Source organism: Rhinopithecus roxellana, chromosome 1 (genome assembly GCF_007565055.1).
Source record: "Rhinopithecus roxellana isolate Shanxi Qingling chromosome 1, ASM756505v1, whole genome shotgun sequence".
Lineage (NCBI taxonomy): Eukaryota > Metazoa > Chordata > Mammalia > Primates > Cercopithecidae > Rhinopithecus > Rhinopithecus roxellana.
In genome coordinates, this window is record NC_044549.1 from 18528397 (window position 1) to 18548327 (window position 19931).

Here is a 19931-nt window from a genome sequence, read left to right on the forward strand (position 1 = left end):
CAGATATAAGCATTACCTTATAGTTATGCAGTTCTTTTTAGTTTCCAGGAAGTTCTTTATAGTTTCCAGGTGTCTTTATGTAGGTGCTTTCAGTGTATTCCTCATAGTACACTTATGATATAGGCATAGACCTATCTTACAGCTCTGTGAAAATAGATTAGAATTTGTCCATGAAGAATAATGTTGTGGGGCTTGTTCCACCTGATGTTAAAATGTATTGATACAGCTGTGGTATTTGAAACAGTGTCATACTGATGTAATATTTGCTAGATATTTAAATCGAACAGAGTAGACAGCCTAGAAATAGACTCTCTTATATGTAACTTGAACCCTAGAATGTGATGGCATCATGTGTTCCTCATGTTTGTATTAAAGTAAATGAAGATAGAGTAACAAATATTAAAAACAATAAAAATGTTAAAAGCAGCATTTGTACATTTTTATTTTGGTAAGAAATGACTTTCTAAGCATAATAGCAATGGAAGGTATCAATAAGATCAGTAGATTAAAACTTATTCCCAATTTTCAAACTCTTTTATGTCAAGTAACATAAGCAATAATAAATTTAAATGGAAAATGAGAAAATTATACACAAAAAAAGACAGAGAATGCTTTAACTGATAAGCAATTTAGACACCAGCTCACCAATAGAAAAGGCAAACAATATAAACAAATCTTTCAAATAAAAGAAGTCTAATCTGTTAATAAGTGAAAAAAGTTTATTTTCACTAACAATCAAGGAAATGCAAACTAAAATGAGAATTTTTCCCCTATTAAATTAATAACAATAATAATAAATGATAATGTCCTGAGTGAGTCAGAGTTGATAAGGCTGGCACTCATATGCCCTGCTAGGAGTGGAGTACAAATTGGTAGCATTTTTTAGAAATTCAATTGGCAATATATATCAGGAATCTTAAGTTTGTAAGTTATTTCTGATAATGTACAAAGGTGTTCATTCTAACATTATAGGAACGTATATTTGGAAACCAGTATCCAACAGCAGAAAAGTGGCTCAATTGTGCTACATCCATAATATGTGAATAAGATTGTCTAAAGCAGTACTATTCAAAGTGTGGTCCTTGGAGCAGCAGCAGCAGAATCACCTGGGACCTCATTAGAAATGCACATTATCTGATCAGATCCACTGAAGCAGAATCTCTGCAGGAGTGGGTCCCAGCAATATTCTAACTACCTCTTTAGATGATTGTTTTGCTTGCTCACATTTGACATCTAGCATTTTAAAGTAACTTAAAATGGTGATAAATTTGAGGTTGTTATAGGAATTGGGTAGAATGGAAGCTTGTACTTTTTCTCCTTTGATTAGTTAGGTTAGATTTTTTTTCTTTGGTACTAGTCGATTAAAAAGAGAGAAGATACTTTTCCTCTTATTTTTACCAAATAATAACTTGTTAGTAGACTAATTCCTTGTTAATAGAATAATTGCTTAAGACAATTCTCCAAAATCTCCTCAACAAAGAATGATGGTTCTTGATTTAGGAGGAAAGGAAAAACCACCTGACTGCCAGTTTGACTGAGATGCCAGCTTCCTTCAGGCCTAGCTTTGAAAATCCCACAGTTTACCAGGCTTAGAATTACAGTTTCAGCAAATTCCTCCTGACAGCTGTCAATATGCTTAAGAATTATAATTTAGGCCAGGTGTGTTGACTCATGCCTTTAATCTCAGCACTTGGGAGGTCGAGGCAGGCGGATCATCTGAGGTCGAGAGTTCGAGACCAGCCTGACCAACATGGAGAAACCCTGTCTCTACTAAAAATAAAAAATTTGCCTGGTGTAGTGGTGCATGTCTGTGATCTCAGCTACTTGGGAGACTGAGGCAGGAAAATCACTTGAACCCAGGAGGCTGAGGTTCTCATGCCATTCTCCTGCCTCAGCCTCCTGAGCAGCTGGGACCACAGGCACCCGCCACCATGCCTGGCTAATTTTTTGTATTTTCAGTAGAGACAGGGTTTCACCATGCTAGCCAGGGTGACCTCGATCTCCTGACCTCGTGATCCGCCCGCCTCAGGCTCCCAAAGTGTTGGGATTACAGGCATGAGCCAGTATGCCCGGTCAATATATGTAGAGAATCCTTTACTATTAATGATAATTTTGAGGATCTGTATTTTATTTTAAAGTTATTTTGGCTCTGTGATATGAATTATTAAAAGCAATGATATATTTAAGTTTTTTATTCACGATCATGAATAAAATATAAAACGTTATAAATATAACGTTTTATATTTTATATAAATATAAAATATATTTATATAAAACGTTATTTAAAGAGCTTATAGGGAGAGGATGATTAATGGATATAAAATTACAGCTAGATCTACATAGGAGGAATAAGTTCTAATGTTCTGTAGTACTGTAGGATGACTATAGTTAACAATAATCGATCATATATTATCAAACAGCTAGCAGAAAGGACTAACTGTTCACAACACAAATGATAAATGCTTGTGATAGATATGCTAATTTCTCTGAATTGATCATTACACAGTGTATACCTGTATCAAAATATCACTCTGTACGCCATAAGTATGTACAATTATTACATATCAATTAATAAAAGCTTATGCTTTTGAAATTACTAGGAGATTTCAGTGTCACATACAAACATTTCAATTTTTTGATATTAGAAGGAATGAATTAACTTAAATTTTTTCATTGCCTTTCTCATGGACGAATGCTCCTACTTTAAAAAAATAAATCAAGGCTTATTAAAAAGGGTTAATAGCTTAAACAAGGTAATAAAACATCCTATACTGTATAACAGATGCCCATTACTATGCTATCAAACATAATTTTCCTTATTACCATTAATACAGCTTTCAGAATTTAGATAAGTTATTACAAGTTAAGTATCCCTTATCTAAAATGCTTGGGACCAGAAGTGTTTTAGATTTTCAATATTTTTTCAGATTTTAGATTTTGGGGGGGGCGGTATTTGCATAGACATAATGAGAAATCTTGGGGATGGGACCTAAGCCTAAACACAAAAATCATTTATGTTTCATTTACATCTCATACACATGATTTAGGGGCATGAAGCAAAGTTTGCTCCTGAAAGTTTGCACCCAGAAAGCAAAGGTGCTTGTTGATTTGTTTGAGTTATAGATTGTAGATATGAGACCTTTGTCAGATGCATATTTTGCAAATATTTTCTCCCATTCTGTAGGTTGTCTGTTTACTCTGTTGTTAGTTTCTTTTGCTGTGCAGAAACTCTTTAATTAGGTACCACTTGTCAATTTTTTTGTTGTTACAATTGCTTTTGGAGTCTGTCATGAAGTCTTTGCCAAGGCTAGTGTCCAAATTGGTTATTTTCTAGGTTTTATTCTAGGGTTTTTATAGTTTTAGGTTTTATATTTAAGTTTTTAGTCCATCTCGAGTTGATTTTTGTATATGGTGAAAGGTAGGGGTCCAGTTTCAATCTTCGGCATATGGCTAGCCAGTTATCCAAAGGACATAAACAGACACTTCTCAAAAGAAGACACACACCTGGCCAACAAGCTTAAGAAAAAATGCTCAATATCACTAATCATTAGAGAAATGCAAATCAAAACCACAGTAAGATACCATCTCTTACCAGTTGGAATGGCTATTACCAAAACATCAAAAAACAACAGGCTGGTGAGGTTGTGGAGAAAAGGGAACCCTTGTACCCTGCTGGTGGTAGTGTAAATTAGTTCAGCCATTGTGGAAAGAAGTGTGGTCATTCCTCAAAGAACTTAAAACAGAATTACCATTTGCCCCAGCAATCCCATTATTGGGTATATAACCAAAGGAATATAAATCATTCTACCATAAAGACACATGCATGTGTCTGTTCATTGCAGCAATATTCACAATAGCTAAGACATGGAATCAACCTAGATGCCCATCAGTGGGGGACTGGATAAAGAAAATGTGGCGCAAAAACAGCAGGGAATACTACACAGCAATTAAAAAGAATGAAACCATGTCCTCTGTAGCAACATGGATGGAGTGAGAGACCATTGTCATAATCGAATTAACCCTTTTATGCTTAGCGTTCCATTATTGGAACGCTAAGCATGTGGGAGTTCTTTAAATCCTGCTGCTCAAGCTCATTGCCAAGGTCTGATTTTTCAAACTCAAAAAATTGCAAACTCCCACATAAAATGCAAGAACAGAAAAAACAAATACTGCATGTTCTTCTAAGTGGGAGCTAGACATTGAATACATGTGGACACCAGGGCAATAGACACCAGGGCCTATTTGAAGGTGGGAGGAGGATGAGGATTGAAAAACTACCCACTGGGTATTATGCTGATTAGCTGGGTGACAAAATTATCTGCACACGAAACCCCTGTCACATGCAATGTATCCATTTGACAGACACGCATGTGTATTCCTTGAACCTAAAATAAAAGTTGAAAAGAAGAAAAAATGATAAATTTTCCACTTGTGATATCATGTTGGTGCTCAAAAAGTTTTGGATTTTGGAGCATTTTGGATTTCAGATTTTCAGATTAGGAATGTTCAGCCTGTATTTACTATGTAAAGTGAATTTAAAAAAAAAAATCCTCACCAAAAGGCAATGTTCATTGTTTTTAAATTATAACTGACTTTACAAATTTCATTTTTAATATCCATAAAACCTTTATGAAAACTTGTGTGGCAACATTTTTAGATTGTTTTCTGTATGTTAACTCATGTTTCTAGGGTAGTTTACATAGGAAGCTACTTTATTGTTGGGTTAATTTTTTTTTCAGTTCTAACTCTATTTTTCACAGGTACATATGCATAATGCTAAACTCTTCTGTGAAAGCTCCTGTAATTTTTTTTTTTTTTTTTGCTTTGCTTTCCATAGAGAAGTTAAAAAGCCTTTTCTATTATGAGAGAAGATATTCTTTGTAATTTGAAAGGAAATAAATCTTACTGCTAAAAAAAAATGTAGCTTAGCTGGGCACAGTGGCTTATGCCTGTAATCCTAGCACTTGGTGGTGGCTGAGGCAGGCAGATCACTTGAGGTCAGGAGTTCGAGACCAATCTGGCCAACACGGTGAAACCCCATCTTTCTCTACCAAAAACAAAAAATTAGCCGGGTGTGGTGGTGCGTGCCTGTAATCACAGCTACGCAGGAGGCTGAGGCGGGAGAATCACTTGAACCTGGGAGGCTAAAGTTGCGGAGAGCCAAGATCATGCCACTGCACTCTAGCCTGGGTGACAGAGCGAGACTCCATCTCAGAAAAAAAAAAAAATAATAATAATAATAATAATAATTTGTCATATTTTCCTAAATGTGAATTAAGTAATTTTGCTATAAGTCGTTATTACGTTCAGGCTGCTATTATAGAATTTTCTCTGAAGAATGATACATGTCTTTGGTTGACCTTTGTATTATCAAGTGTATCAAATTTATCTATAATAGAGCATAGCTGTATGTATTACCTAGAGGCTTAATAAACCTTCATATAATGAGTAATTATGTATTGGGTTAAAATCTGTAAAACCTGTTCAGATTTTCAATATGTATGCCTACTTCCTTAAATACTTGAAATTTTTAGATATTTTACTTTTTTTCTCGCTGTTCTTTGGATTATGTACCTTTGGTATGTAGCGTAAGCTGTAGATCCTATGTACAATTACAAAAGAGGACCTAAATTTACTGATTTTTCTGTTTAGAAATTTTTCTGTTCCTTATCTCTTATTTCCACTGACTATAAACATTTCTTGGTATTGATTTCTTCAGAATTATTTTTGTGATCTTTTGCAAAAAGAAACATTGCAGCCTGTTTACAGGAGGTTTTAGGTATGAAATGTTAAAACTTTGAAAGAAAAAAACCTGTCATTTATTTAGACTCTGTACCTTCATATGTTGTTCTGAAAGGCTTTTGTATTTTCTGAATAACTTACATATTTTGATATGGTATTTTACCAATAGCATTAATTTACCTATTTTTTTCTTCTTGCATATTTTCACGAACTGGTTGCCTCATCCAACTTTTTTCTTTCATTGTTTTATTTTTATATTCACCATTCATTCATTCATTCATTCATTCAACTTTTGGGGTTTTGTTGGTAGATACAAATTAAATGCTTAATCCTATTATCATATAGCTTACTTTGAATAAAACATGATACATTATTAAAATTGGTATGAAGTATCACTACTTTATGAAACAGAAAATGTTTGGTACAAAACTTTTTTTCCATATTGCATGTAACAATAGGAAGATTCATATGTAAGAACAGAATGTTGTACTTAGTTTTCTTACACATAGAAGTTGCCATCATGTTTTTCTTAGATATTTATGTCATAGTTGGCTCTGTGCAAAAGGCTTACATAGAGAAATTAATAGAAACAATACGTTGGGCTCTGTCTTCATAAGGATTAGATTTTTAAAAAATACCAATGAGGAAAGACCTAAATGTCAAATAGTGGTATCTTATCCAAGTTTTGACTTTTCTTCGTAACAGTCCCTGATCTAGCCTGAAACTCATGCAGCAACTACAACCATTTTTGGAACACAAAGCTTTTCTTTTTGCATCTCCTTTAGTGTTTTATAATGGACAGTAAAAATAAATGAATATAACTAACATAATTTTTTACAGTGCTGGTGCATTAGTATTTTAAGGGGCCAGGAAATATATAGGTTGAAATGAATTATTTCAGCTAAAATTTAAGAAGTATTTAAGAGACACAGTTGGTGAAGTTTTTACATGTCAAAAGAGATATAATTTCTCTTTTATCAATTAGACAAATCTAGAACTCTTAATGTAACTGCTTTAAAGTTGGCAATAAAATATATTTTTTAGGTATTAGAATACTGATAACTGAATTTCTAAATTATTCATGTTTATTTCATAGTAATGGTTTGGTTAATCATATGTCTAATCAGAAAATAATCAAGTAGAATACACATCAGATTTTTCTACCATACTGTTTTTTAAAAAATAATTTCAACTTTTATTTTAGAGTCGGGTGCATATGCAGGTTTATTACATGAATAAATTGCGTGTTGTGAGGGTTTAGTGTACAGATTATTTCATCACCCAGGTAATGGACATAGTACCTGACAGGCAGTATTTTAGTCCTCACCCTCTTCCCATCCTCCCCACTCAAGTAGGCCCCAGTGTTTATTTTTCCCTTCTTTGGATCCATGTGTACTGAATGTTTACCTTCCACTTATATGTGAGAACATGTAGTATTTGGTTTTCCTGTGTTAATTTACCTAGGATCATGGCCTCCACCTGCATTCATGTTGTTGCAAAGGACACAATTTTCTTCTTTTTTCTATCTGCATAGTATTCAATGGCATATATGTACCACATTTTCTTTATCCGATCTACCATTGATGGACACCTAGGTTGATTTCATGTTTTTGCTATTGTGGATAGTGCTGTGATGAACATATGAGTGCGTGCTATTTTTTATAGTCAGGAAATTAAAAGGTAATTAGAGTTCAAAATTTAAAACATTTTAATTATCACATATAAAAATGAAGACATTAGTTTGAAATAGATTACTTAGCACTAAGTATCATTGCTTTACTTATTCATTAATTCATGAGAGGGTATTAAGCATATACAATTTGCCAAATCTTGTGTGAGGTACTTAAAAACAGAAAGATGATTAGGACACAGTACCTTCCCTCAAATAGCCACCAGGCTAGTGGGGAAAATAAATAAGTGCATAGATCTTTATGATTTAATGTGACAAATGTTGTGCTCTGTGCACCCGGAGATCAAAGACTAACTGTCCATCTTAGTAGTAGAGGGATAGGTTTGCATGGAAATTATTTGTGTGCTAAGTCTTAGAGGGCATTAGAGTTTCCTTCTGATGCTGGCATTAAAGGATAGAGAATGATGCATGTAATTGCCTGCAAGATAGTATGGCATGATGTGAGAACTCATGGGGGTAGATTCTTCAAAGGAAATTGGGTGCTGAGAGCATTAGGATCTTTATACTGGGGTTAGTTTTCTATACTTCCTCTAGACATCTTTTTTGATTTCGGCATTTGCCCAAGCAGTTTAATACTCACTATACTAATTGAATATTTGAAGAACTGAACACAGAGAATTTTGATGCAGTTTTGTCATTTATTGAATTAACAAATATATACTGAGTGCTTACTGTGGGCTAGACATCTTGCCATCTGTTTTCCTTTAAAATGTTTCCAACTTATGTGCTAAATGTTGCTGTTCAAATTCACATCTAAGAGTAAAGGAATAGAAGCTCATTATGATGCTTTAATGTGGTGGAGAAATCAGTGATGTATCCCTAAACTTGTAGTAATATGAGGCCCAAAGTCAATCTGGTTACTTAGAGTCAGACACTCCTTTGAGATTAGAACTAGAACCCAAGGCTTGAACTCATATTCTGTTAACCACAGTCAGAGGTATGTATGTAATCAGGTAAGAAGGAGTAATTCTAAGGAACTCAAACATTCTTCATGCTTCATTGACATTAAGGTGCTGCTTGTTAAATTTTTATTATTTTTAGTCAAGATAAATTTAAAGCATTCTATGATTTACTCCCCAAATTGGTACATATCAGGGGAAATGGTGTTTAAAAGATGTACTTTTACCACAGTTGCTGGGATTAGTAATAAGTATTATTAGTTGTATTTCCTGATACTCTCATACTTTCTTTTTACAGACAAATCGATGATAAACCAGAAGAGCCTTCAGTAACATATGCAACATATCGAGGCCCAAGTCACATTAGGAAATATTTAAAGCAACAGACGGGCTTGGCAACTGTGAATACCTTGGACAGAGAAAATGAAAGTTCTGACTCTAGTATAAACAGACACATTGACCCTGGAAGTGAGATTGAGGCTGGGATACTGCCACTGTTGTTATCAGCTAGTACAGACTTATCTATGAAAGGAAATCTACTTGAAGGCCCATTAGAAGACTCTGATTGTAGCAAAACAAGTCTCAACACAGAAAGTTCTTTGACAAATAACCCAGAACTGCAGAATATTGCCTCTTCCAATAATCTTTTAAATAAAAATGCTTGGGGGGGTATTGAGAGAAATAGGTCGTCCCCTTCTTCTGTGACGAACTCCAGCTACGATGGAGAATCTGACTCACAGCACCATTTAAGTTGCGAACCAGTTTCTCAGACTAACAGAAATTTGGTACGTTCAGCATTGTTCACAAGAAGTAGCAGTAGCAATGTCCCTTGCAGCCCAGATTTTCAGAGAGTAACTACAACAGAAAATACAATAAAAGAAAACAGCACTGTGATGAGTAATGGGACAATGGTGCAAAGGGTGGAGCTTGTTGAGCCTCAGGGCCCTGCTATTTCTAATTTCGCTTGTACTAAATCTGATGGGAGTGACACTACTGAACAGGAAAGTACAAATTTGCCAAGTCCAAATAAATCAATTAGGCATGAAGATCTGCAGTTGCCAGAGAGTGAGTGTTCTGACAAGCAAACCATAGATAACTCATCAAAGCAAGCTGCCACTCACACCAGTGTCATTGCTCTTCAGAGACATGCTGTGACAAACACAGAACTTGTAAATGAAGGAAAGAGATTGTCTGCCCAAGACTCACAGAAAAATGTGGTTGTTAGAGAAATCAGGCGAGAAACAGAAAGTGCCTCAGCTGGTGAATCCATAGCTTCAAGTCATGTAAAAGCTCCAGAAGATAAAATTGAGTCATCACCCAAAGATACTGACCAATACTTTGAAACCAAAGCCAAAAAGCTTGATTTTAGGTCTCATGATAAAATTCCTCATATTAGAATGAATAGAAAAGACCTGACCTCCTTAAATTACATCAGTGAATCAGCAGTTGTAGCATGCTTAGGAAATAAAAATGCACCTGAGTTGAAATTTGAACTTAATAGAAGTCACATTTCAGAAACGCCTCTTGACTCTGAGAGTCCTCAACAAACTAAAGTATCACCTGATGCTAAAACATGTCTTAGCCTTGACTGTAAAAAAACAAATTTCAATATTTCACCTCCTACCTTTGTTTCTGGAGTTGGGATGCTGAGCAAGTTGGATATTCCTGATTTAATGAATGAGGGTTCTCCTGTGCCCATTGAAACTGGGAATGTCAACACTGTTGGTATTTCCCATCAGCCTAGTAAGTGTAAAGAAGAAAATGTGAAAAACCATGTTGAGGCTGCAGGCAGGAAGAGTCCTCCACTTTCCTTTTGCCTTGAATATACATCTACAATTTTTGAATCCAAGGAAGTTCTTTCTAATAGTGAAAAATGCCAGGTTCTTCCAGGTTTTGAAGCCAGTGGCCCTCACTTAACTGGGATGGAGCTATTGAGCTTTGACTCTGGAAACCTCTCTAAGGATTGCAGTTCCATTTTATCTCAAGACCCAAATAGAGTAGAGTTAATGTCTTCAAACACTAAAGCAAATGTGAGCATAATAGAGAAGTCTGATTCTCTTTCCTTGGAAGCCAAAACTGCTAACATTGTATCAAAAGCTGAAATTGATGGTCAGAACAATGTTCCTGTGGAGTCACATTCTGGAAGAAGAAAAACTATATCCTTGTCCAAGGTATCTTTTTCACAAGCGGAGCCCAGAGACATTTCTCAGGATAAAATGTCTTCTTTTCCATTGAAAATTACCCATGTTCCAGAAAAGCCTATTTTATCAGAATTAACATTTCTAGAAGTTCAACAGGACAAAAGTTTTCAATCAATTAATCATAATGAGATTGGAGAGAAATGTTCAGATGCTGGCCTTAAAGAAAATTGCCAAGCTGAGCTTTCTCCTGCTACCTCCAAATATGAAGATATACCAGAAACAGAGGTAGATGCCTTAGGCTCTCCTCCTGCTCTTCTTAAAAGTATTATATCTGGGATTTTACCACCTATTCATGATGAGAAAGTCAGTAGGCAAATGGCACAGAATTGTGAAGTTAACACTTATGTGATTCATCAATCTTTGGATATTTGTGGGACTAAAAAGATTTCTGGTCACTCAGAAATGGCAGAACTCAGCTTGAATAATATTTTCCATAAATTTCAAGAAACTGGCAGCTCAAAAGTAAATTCACCTTTTCTGGATTCTGATTCCAGTTTGGGAAAAAATGTTTCTGCATCTGAGGACTCAAGCTTCCTTAATGTACCTTCTGTGCTGAGATCAGAAAAGAAATCCTCATCTTACAGAAAGAAAGAGAACATCCATTTTTTAAATGGTGGTATTGATAGTGTGTCATCTTCCTCTAGTTACCCTAAAGAAGTTAACATGATAATAAATTCACATAAGCCCCAAAATAATTTGGATTCTATACAAGTTATCAAAGATCTCACACATGAAGGTACCTCCGTAACTAACCCGTTGTACCCTAACACCTCTTATTTGGAATTTGAAACGTCTATCTCAATTGGGACAGAAGTAACCCCATTTCAGGAACATTTTGGGATTTATACTGGGAAGATATCCACTGATTTCCCAACCACTGCCCAATTTGACAATCCCGTGGAAGCAGAGACTGGAGCAGTTGCTGGGCCTGCAGTGTCAGTTAACAGCTCAGGCCAACAGTGTTCTGAAGCCTCTGCTGAGCACATAGAAGCCAGGGGAAGAGCACATGACCAACTTTTGGACCTCCAAAGTAGTTTACTCAAAAAGGCCGACACATTGATTGGTGAGATTTTTAATTCTGTCAGGGAAGAACTAAAATTCAAACACACAGTGAGTACCTGCCAGGAGCACATAGCCATAGAAGGCATAATGAATCGGGGTACCCTGAAAGAAGACATCTCTGAGAAAAACCCATTAGAAGTGACACTAACAGAGATCCAACAGACAGAGGGTTTGGAAGAGCAGGGCATGGAAAACATGTCAGAAGTCGAAGAGAAGCCCTGTGATTCACCAGCAGTTGGTGAGAAGAGTCTTCTTGTTGATCCTGATAGTATGAATGTATCTTGTTTGTTGGAATTTAAAGCTAGGGAATTAGTCAATGAGATTATTTATGTAGCCCAAGAAAAATTGAGAAATGATGCTTTTGAAGATACTGAGGATACTTGGGATTCTGAACTTCAGGCTGATCCTTCAAAAATTCTGAACAGTGATAGTGTTAAGCCACATGATGTAGTTAGAGAGTTCTTGGTATCAGAACAGCCAGTAAATCAAAGCACACAAATTAGTGAAAATAAAGTATTAAGTAAATTCTTCTCTGTAAGTAACTTAGCTAGTGGCACAGAGTCAATTAAGGGAAGAGAAATTGTTCTCTACCAAAAATCCCCATTTTCTGGAAATGGATCTGGACTGTCTGATAGTATAAATTTGCAGGAATCAGATACGGTTTTACTAGCTGAAGACATGTCACATAAACAGACAGATGATAGGGTAAAAACACATTTATTTTGCAATGAGGACTGTAATGAGACAATGGAAATAGAGAATGTGGATAATAACAAAACTGAGACAGAGGATAGAAGAACTCTTGTATTAAATTTCCAATGGCCTCCACTTGTGAATGATGACATCCATGCACCTGGTACATCTAAAAGCAGTTTGTCTGATAGCCTTGTATGTATATCTGAAAAAAACTTGCCAGGACACAGTAAAAACACACCTCTTGCAATGTCAGAAGTAGGGAAAGTACACAAGAAGGATAATGAAATAAATATAGGGAAAATTGAGCTTATACCTTCCATGTTAGAAACAGGGAAAACAAACAAAAAGGATGCTGAATTGAATATTCTGAAATATGAGGCAGTCCCTCCTATGTTAGAAATGGGAAGAGTACATAAAATGGATGATGAAATGAATGTCAAGAAAACTGAACCAAAAGCTAATGTTTTTAAAATGGGAGTATACCAAATGGATGCTGAGAGCTGTATTGAAAAAACTGAGGGATCACCTGACATTTTAGGAATGGAAAAAGCTTATAAGCTGAAGGATACCGAAGGGGATGTTGGCAAAATTGAGGTGATACCTATTATGCCAGAAGTGAAAAATGTGCACCAAAAGGATGCTGAAGGGTATATTGTAAAGACTGAGATGGCACCTGTTACAATTCACATGGAAAATATTTACCAAACGCATGCTGAAGGGGATATTGGCAAGACTGGGGCAATACCCTTGTCAGAATTGGAAAATATCTACCGAAAAGATGGTGAAGGGATTAGTGAAAAGGCTAAAGTAATACCCATTACATTAGCAATGGAAAATGCTTACCAAAAGGATGCTGAAGGGGATATTGCAAAGGCTGAAGTGATGCCTGTGAGGTTAGAAATGGAAAATACGTACCCAAAGGATACTGAAAGAGATAGTGGCAAAACTGAGGTGATGCCCATTGCATTAGAGGTAGTAAATACTTACCAAAAAAATGCCGAAGGGTTTACTGGGAACACTGATAGATCTATGTTGAAAATGGAAGCTACTTACCAAAAGACTGCTGAAGAGGTCATTAAAAATACTGAAATAGTACCGTGTGTGTTAAAAGTGAAGGAAGCACACGAGGCAGCACCTGCCCCCTTAGAAATAGAAAAAGCATGCAAGAGAGATGTTAAAGACACTATTGGAGCAACTGTGTCCATACCCTCTGTGATAGAAATGGAAAAAATGTCCCCAGAAGATTGTGGTGAGAATATTGGGAAACACAAAGTGTTACCCACAATGGTAGACATTGAGAAAATACATGGAACAGGACTGGGATTGACCATTACACAAGTGGAGGCCATGCCTCCTGCATTTGAAAGTAAAACACTACAAGAGTATGCTGAAGGGAGTGTTGGAGAAACAAAGGAAGAACCTACTGAAATAAAGGAAGGCTTGATAGCACATGAGAATAGACTTGCTACACATTTCAGGGGTTATGAATCCCCTACATTAAGTAAGGATTATGAGGGCTACCCAGCCCCAGCAATGCCAGATTTTCAACCTGGAGATACCATAGCAAGACTAGACAAAAGAATGTCTCTTACTGCAATACATGACAAGAGGAGAAAGACAGATTATAGTGGCAAAAAAGGATATAATTTAGCTTTTGTTTCTCAAGATGAACAAGAAAATTCTTCCTTTACTATATTATACGAAGAGCCCCTTCAAGAAGAGGACAAGTGTGCTTCCGCGGAAGCAAGCCAAACACGGTCTGTCTGGTTTCCTGATACGTCCCCTGACAGCATGCCTGTTCTGGCATGTGAAAGGTCTGAGAGTAGAACTGACCTTGTCCATCACTTTGAAAAAGGTACTAAATTAGGTGAGACATTTGATAGTGATAGTTCAGAAATGTTCTTATCAGTGGAGGCCAAAAGGTACAAAATTTATCCTTTAGCATTGTCTCCCATTTATGAGGATGACAGCTCACAGGAGGACATTCTATCCAGTGAGGTTTCACCTGGTCACCATGGCCCCAGCAAATCAAGAGAGAGTGAAAACCAGCCCTCTTCTGTTTTATCCCTTCTCCAGTCAGTGTCAGAGCGTTTAAAGATGAATTTTGATGAAGATGACAGAGAGGCAGCTGAGGAGGAAGAAGAGGAGGAGGCAGCAGTATTGCATAAAGATCTGAGAGCTGGAAGCGGGGAGCATGTTACCTTCCAGTTGCCAGATCCTTCTATCACATTTTACCCTGATGACCAGGAAAGCATTGGAATTTCTAAGAATTCATATGTGATGCCAACTGAACCTACTACCTCCAATCTGCAAGTTGGTCTGTGGCCAGAAAAGACCTCATTTCTCCAGAAATCTGACCTTACTTCTAAACTACATTCTTCTTTAAAGAGTGCTTATCATCAGTATCTGCAGACTTCCCAAAGTCATTCCTCAGAAAAAGGAGCCAGATTTGGTGGAATTCTTCAGGAACCAGTGTCCAAGTATTTCTGTGTTCAAGACAACCCAGGCAGATTGAGCCCATTTATAGAGGTAAGTTATTTTGTTTATTATATTAATAATAATTATTAAAGCTTTGGGTCATGAAATTATCTAAAGGCTTATTAAGAAAAATCGATGTTTTGGCCAAGCATGCTGGCTCACGCCTGTAATCCCCGCACTTTGGGAGGCCGAGGCAGGTGGATCATGAGGTCAGGAGTTCAAGACTAGCCTGGCCAAGATGGTGAAACCTCATCTCTACTAAAAATAAAAAAAAAATTGCCAGGCATGGTGGCGGGTGCCTATAATTCTAGCTACTGGGGAGGCTGAGGCAGAGAATGGTTTAAACCCGGGAGGCAGAGGTTGCAGTGAGCCAAGATCGCACCAATGCACTCCAGCCTGGGCGACAGAGTGAGACTCCATCTCAAACAAACAAAACAAAACAAAAAAGAAAATCAATGTTTTGAGGTTGTAGAAGTTACATAAAGTTTGTTTCATAAAAATACCAGATTTATTCTTTGGTTGAAACATATCATAACTTATGTATTTTAGCTGGACTACTTAGGAAACAAAATTGCTTGGTCAGAATTTAAAAAGCATAATACTGAAGCAAGGTTATTTTGAAGTATTTTGCTAATATTTTTCAAGCTAAATTAAGTGACAGTCTAAATTTCTCAAGGTACTGTATGTGGGAAAATTGTCAGTTTGCATTTAGCTTATTAGTCTAATGAAAAATCTTTCTGTTAAGTAAAATTTTTAAGTATTTGACAGTAGCCTGTCACTACAACTCATGTTGTTGTTCATGCAACGCAGGGCAGTGAACAACCTAAATCAAACAAAAAGAACTGAAAACATTATAGCTGGAAAATGTCTTAAATTCAATTACATTTTTCTTTGATTTAGAAAATTTAAATATCTAATGTAGAATATTTATTAAATATGGGACTTTCCTTTCTGGCATTTCCAAGATGATGGTACTTTCAAGATAAAGATACAGGATGTCCAAGGCCTGTATCTTTACCTCAAACAATCTTCATGGCAAATAGTAATACTCAAAGACCAAACCAAAACTTACAAAGCAAAGTCGTTTTAAAAGACATGATGGGATTTGAAGAAATATTTCTTTCATGGTTCTCCACTGCCTACCAAATCAAGTGGCACCTCTTAACTCTGCATTATAAGGCCCCCAAGTTCTGTTTTGCCAACCTTGTCTCCCCACACTCTGGGTGCACACTCTGTGTTTCCTACCAGTGCACTTTTCCCCAGGATGGTTCTCTTCCTAGAATTTCTTTATTCACTATCCCATCACAACCTGCCACATTTTCCATTCACTGAAATGTTGTTTTTCAAGATCCCTCAATACCACTTCCTCAGAAAAGCCTCTTTGAATCTCTGTGTGCCCTTACCTCCATGCTGGTACCATTTCCACAACCTAGTGTTTTCCTTGTGTTTTACCTGTGAATGTAACTTAGGCTTAGAGGAGCTATGCAAATATGACCATCTATTTACCCATTCTAAGCTGTGTACTTCTTGAGGGCAGAGACAACGTGTTAATTTCCTATATGTTTGTATTTATATCACTTTTATCTAGCGAAGCACCTAGGTCATAATGATCACTAACTAAATATGTGATAAATTGGATACATGACTGCTAAGAAAATGAATTATGCATCTTTCACCGATGTTTCTTGAAGCTTACTTTTCCACTTTTATTATTTCAGAATGTTGACAAAGAAACTCTGAGATATAACCCAAGACCTGGGAAGGTAAGGATAACTTTCTCAAACTAAGATGAAGGTTAAAGATTAGGTGACTTTCAGGCTTGAGGAATTTAATATACGTGACTTAGAAAATGATTTCAAGGATTTAACATCTAAAGTAACATTTGCTTTTGTATATTTAGGATGTTTATTTCTATGTTCTAGGACATTTTAGAATTTAAAATACATTCTAAAAATTAGTTATTGTAGCTACTTACTGCTGTTTACTGTGTTGCAGATGGTTATCTATGATCTCCATGAAAGTAAATATAAACAAGAAGTCTACTGTAATATTCCTGATGCTACATCATGGTCTTTTCCAAATGGAGTTCTAATAAAAGTTGTAAGGGGCTGGTAAGAAGTCTCTTAAAATTTTATAGCATATTTTCTTAAAGTAAATATGTCTTCTTGCTGTTAATGCTTTTTTTGCTATTTTTTATTAAAGTCTTATTTTCCTTCCTCTACTTTTCGACAGAATATTTTGAAACATTATTGTTAGTGTGTTATAACTTAATTGTTCTCTTTATTTACTATGGCATAAAATATAATCTGTTTTTAGTGCTTAAGCCAATAAGTTGCAAGACCTAATCTATACAATCAGTACCATTCTGTAACTGCATTATTAGCAGATAGATTTGGCAAGTTTGGGTGAATGCTTCAGTTGAGTGAAGCATAGCTTTGAAAATGAGTTCAGAATTTGTGGGATGCTGAGGAATGTGAAGGCCACATAGTTAAAGTTGTTCGTATAACTTGCTTAGAAGTGAAGGAATCTTTGTATGGTCTAAAAATGAGGGGCAACCGCATCTGTTTATTATGGACCATGAGCCATGGGCAAGCTGGAGCCAGAATTTATCTGTCCAGTGTTTAGGTTACCCAGGTAAGCATTCACGTCTTAAATCATATGGTATAATCTCATCTTCATATAATAAGATGGGACTTGTGTCCTGTGCTACTCAGCAACAAGAAAATTAGAAGTATAATTAGGAATTGTTGCACTATTGTTTTTAATGCAACTGTATAGTTTTGTATAGACCACATCTATAAAGAGCATACATACCTAAATATAGACATAGAAATGTATTATGGTACTATGTTCAGAAAGTATTTCTATTTCCAAGGTATATGCACTTTTATTTTTTCTTTCCTATTCACCTATACTTAAATTAGCATATATCATTGTTTCAAAAAAAATAGTTATATGCTAATAGTGGAAGATATCCCAGCTTAAAAAATTTAAGTAGACAAAATGGTCTGTGACTTATATGCCTCAGTTCTTAGAAAATTAAATATAAGTCATCATTGCATTTCTCTTTGTTTAGCTGGATTTTATATGAGAAACCACATTTCCGAGGTCAGAAATGTGTGCTGGAAGAAGGGGAAAAGGTTTTAAATCGTGACTGGATTCTTCAGAACAGAAGACATCCACAAAGAAACTTTGTATTGGGTTCTATCAAACGTGTCTTAAAGGTAACAACTGTAGATTTTTCTCCTGTTTTTTATTTGATTTTATTTGTCATATAGTAAACCTGTGCTATGACCTGGCAATGTTTACAAATCATTGCTAATTTTTGGGCTGTTACTAATCTTCATTATCATATTGATGATCTTTTGAGTTTATGCAAATAGAGTGAATGGTAATTAAAAATATTAACCAGAGGTAATCTAGTTTATAAAATGTTACATGGGCTGGGCGCGGTGGCTCACACCAGTAATCCCAGCACTTTGGGAGGCTGAGGTGGGCAGATCACCTAAGATTGGGAGTTCAAGACCATCCTGGCCAACATGGTGAAATCCTGTCTCCACTAAAAATACAAAAATTAGCTGAGTGTGGTAGTGCAAGTCTGTAATCCCAGCTGCTCTGGAGGCTGAGGCACAAGAATCACTTGAACCCAGGACATGGAGGTTGCAGTGAATCAAGATCGTGCCACCGCACTCCAGCCTGGGCGTCAAAGTGAGACTCAGTCTCAAAAAACAATAATAAATAAAGATATAAAATGTTACATGAGGTACTATATATTTTTAATAGGATTATACTATTGCTATTAAAATATGCTAATAGGAATAGTATACTCCTATTATAATAGCATACTATATACTATACTGTAATAGTATACTACTATAGTAGTATACTACATTAGTGTACTACTATAATAGTATACTACTGCTCCTACTGTAATACTCCTAGTGGTATATAATAGCATAGTATTGGCTGGGCACTGTGGCTCACACCTGCAATCCCAGCACTTTGCGAAACTGAGGTGGGTAGATCACTTGAGGTCAGGAGTTCGAGACCAGACTGGCCAACATGGTGAAACCCTGTCTCTACTACAAATACAAAAATTAGCCAGATGTGATGGTGGGCAGCTGTAACCCCAGTTTCCCAGGAGGCTGAGGCAGGAGAATCACTTGAACCTGGAGGGCAGAGGTTGCAGTGAGCTGAGATCATGCCACTGCACTCCAGTCTGGGCAACAGAGCAGGACTGTGTCTCATAACAATAATAATAATAACAATAGCAGCATAGTATTATAGAATACTCCTAGTTAGTATACACTGTTCCTAATTAGGAGTATACTATTCAGGAATATTAGAAATTCCTTATTGATTTCCAGATATACATTTTCCTAGTGTAGATTGCTTCTACTTATTATAGACATGTGTGTGCATGCATGTGTGTGTGTTAGGGGAAATAGGGGAGGATTGGAACAGGAAGGGAAGGTATTGTGTTTTATTATTCTGTTTAAACAATATTAATACTAAGATGAGAAGAGTCTTCCAATATAATAAAATATTTTGTATGAAGTTCTGTGGTGGTATAGAGGCGGGGTTAATTAGTGATAAGGACATCTCAGATAAGGACAGAATTCTCCTCACAGGTATTCTTAAGATTTCCTTCAACAGTAACATAATATGTGATACAATACAGTTACTTATGTGACAGTCATGGATATATGTAGTTTTCAAGTTATGGAGATTTCATTTGTATACATAAAAAGTATAAATTGAGAGGAACACCATCATGATGACTTGGATTGTTATTATTAAACTCTTGATAGTGGTCTGTAGCATTCAGAGAAATTAAATATAGCCTACAGAAAAACTCAAGTTATAAAGGGTGTCTGCACGTGTTTTACGTGAATCAATACTGTCTGCCAAACTCTTAAGTAAACCTATATTTAACAAATATTTGTGTCTGCTTTTGAGCCAACACTGTGGTGTGCACAGGGAATAGAAATACAAGTGAGATACGGTTCCTTACTTCAGGTTGCTTAAAGACTGGGGGAGAGCAGCTGAGTCACATGATTATATGATGTGAGAAGTGTTCTCCAGGGCCCTCTGGGCACACAGAAGAAACAACTCACCTTTGGGAAGAGGCATGTCACCTGTAGGAGGCGGCACCTGTTTGGA

At 36.2% G+C, this 19931-nt stretch overlaps 1 protein-coding gene across 1 annotated transcript in view; it reads left to right on the top strand.

The window, feature by feature from the left end:
- CRYBG3 (crystallin beta-gamma domain containing 3) overlaps positions 1-19931 on the top strand; it is a 127728-nt gene that overhangs the window by 42780 nt on the left and 65017 nt on the right. The window contains exons 4-7 of the mRNA XM_010358778.2: positions 8630-14819; positions 16487-16531; positions 16764-16879; positions 17845-17992. Coding sequence (XP_010357080.2) covers positions 8630-14819; positions 16487-16531; positions 16764-16879; positions 17845-17992 — 6499 coding nt within the window. The remainder of the gene's footprint in view (positions 1-8629; positions 14820-16486; positions 16532-16763; positions 16880-17844; positions 17993-19931) is intronic.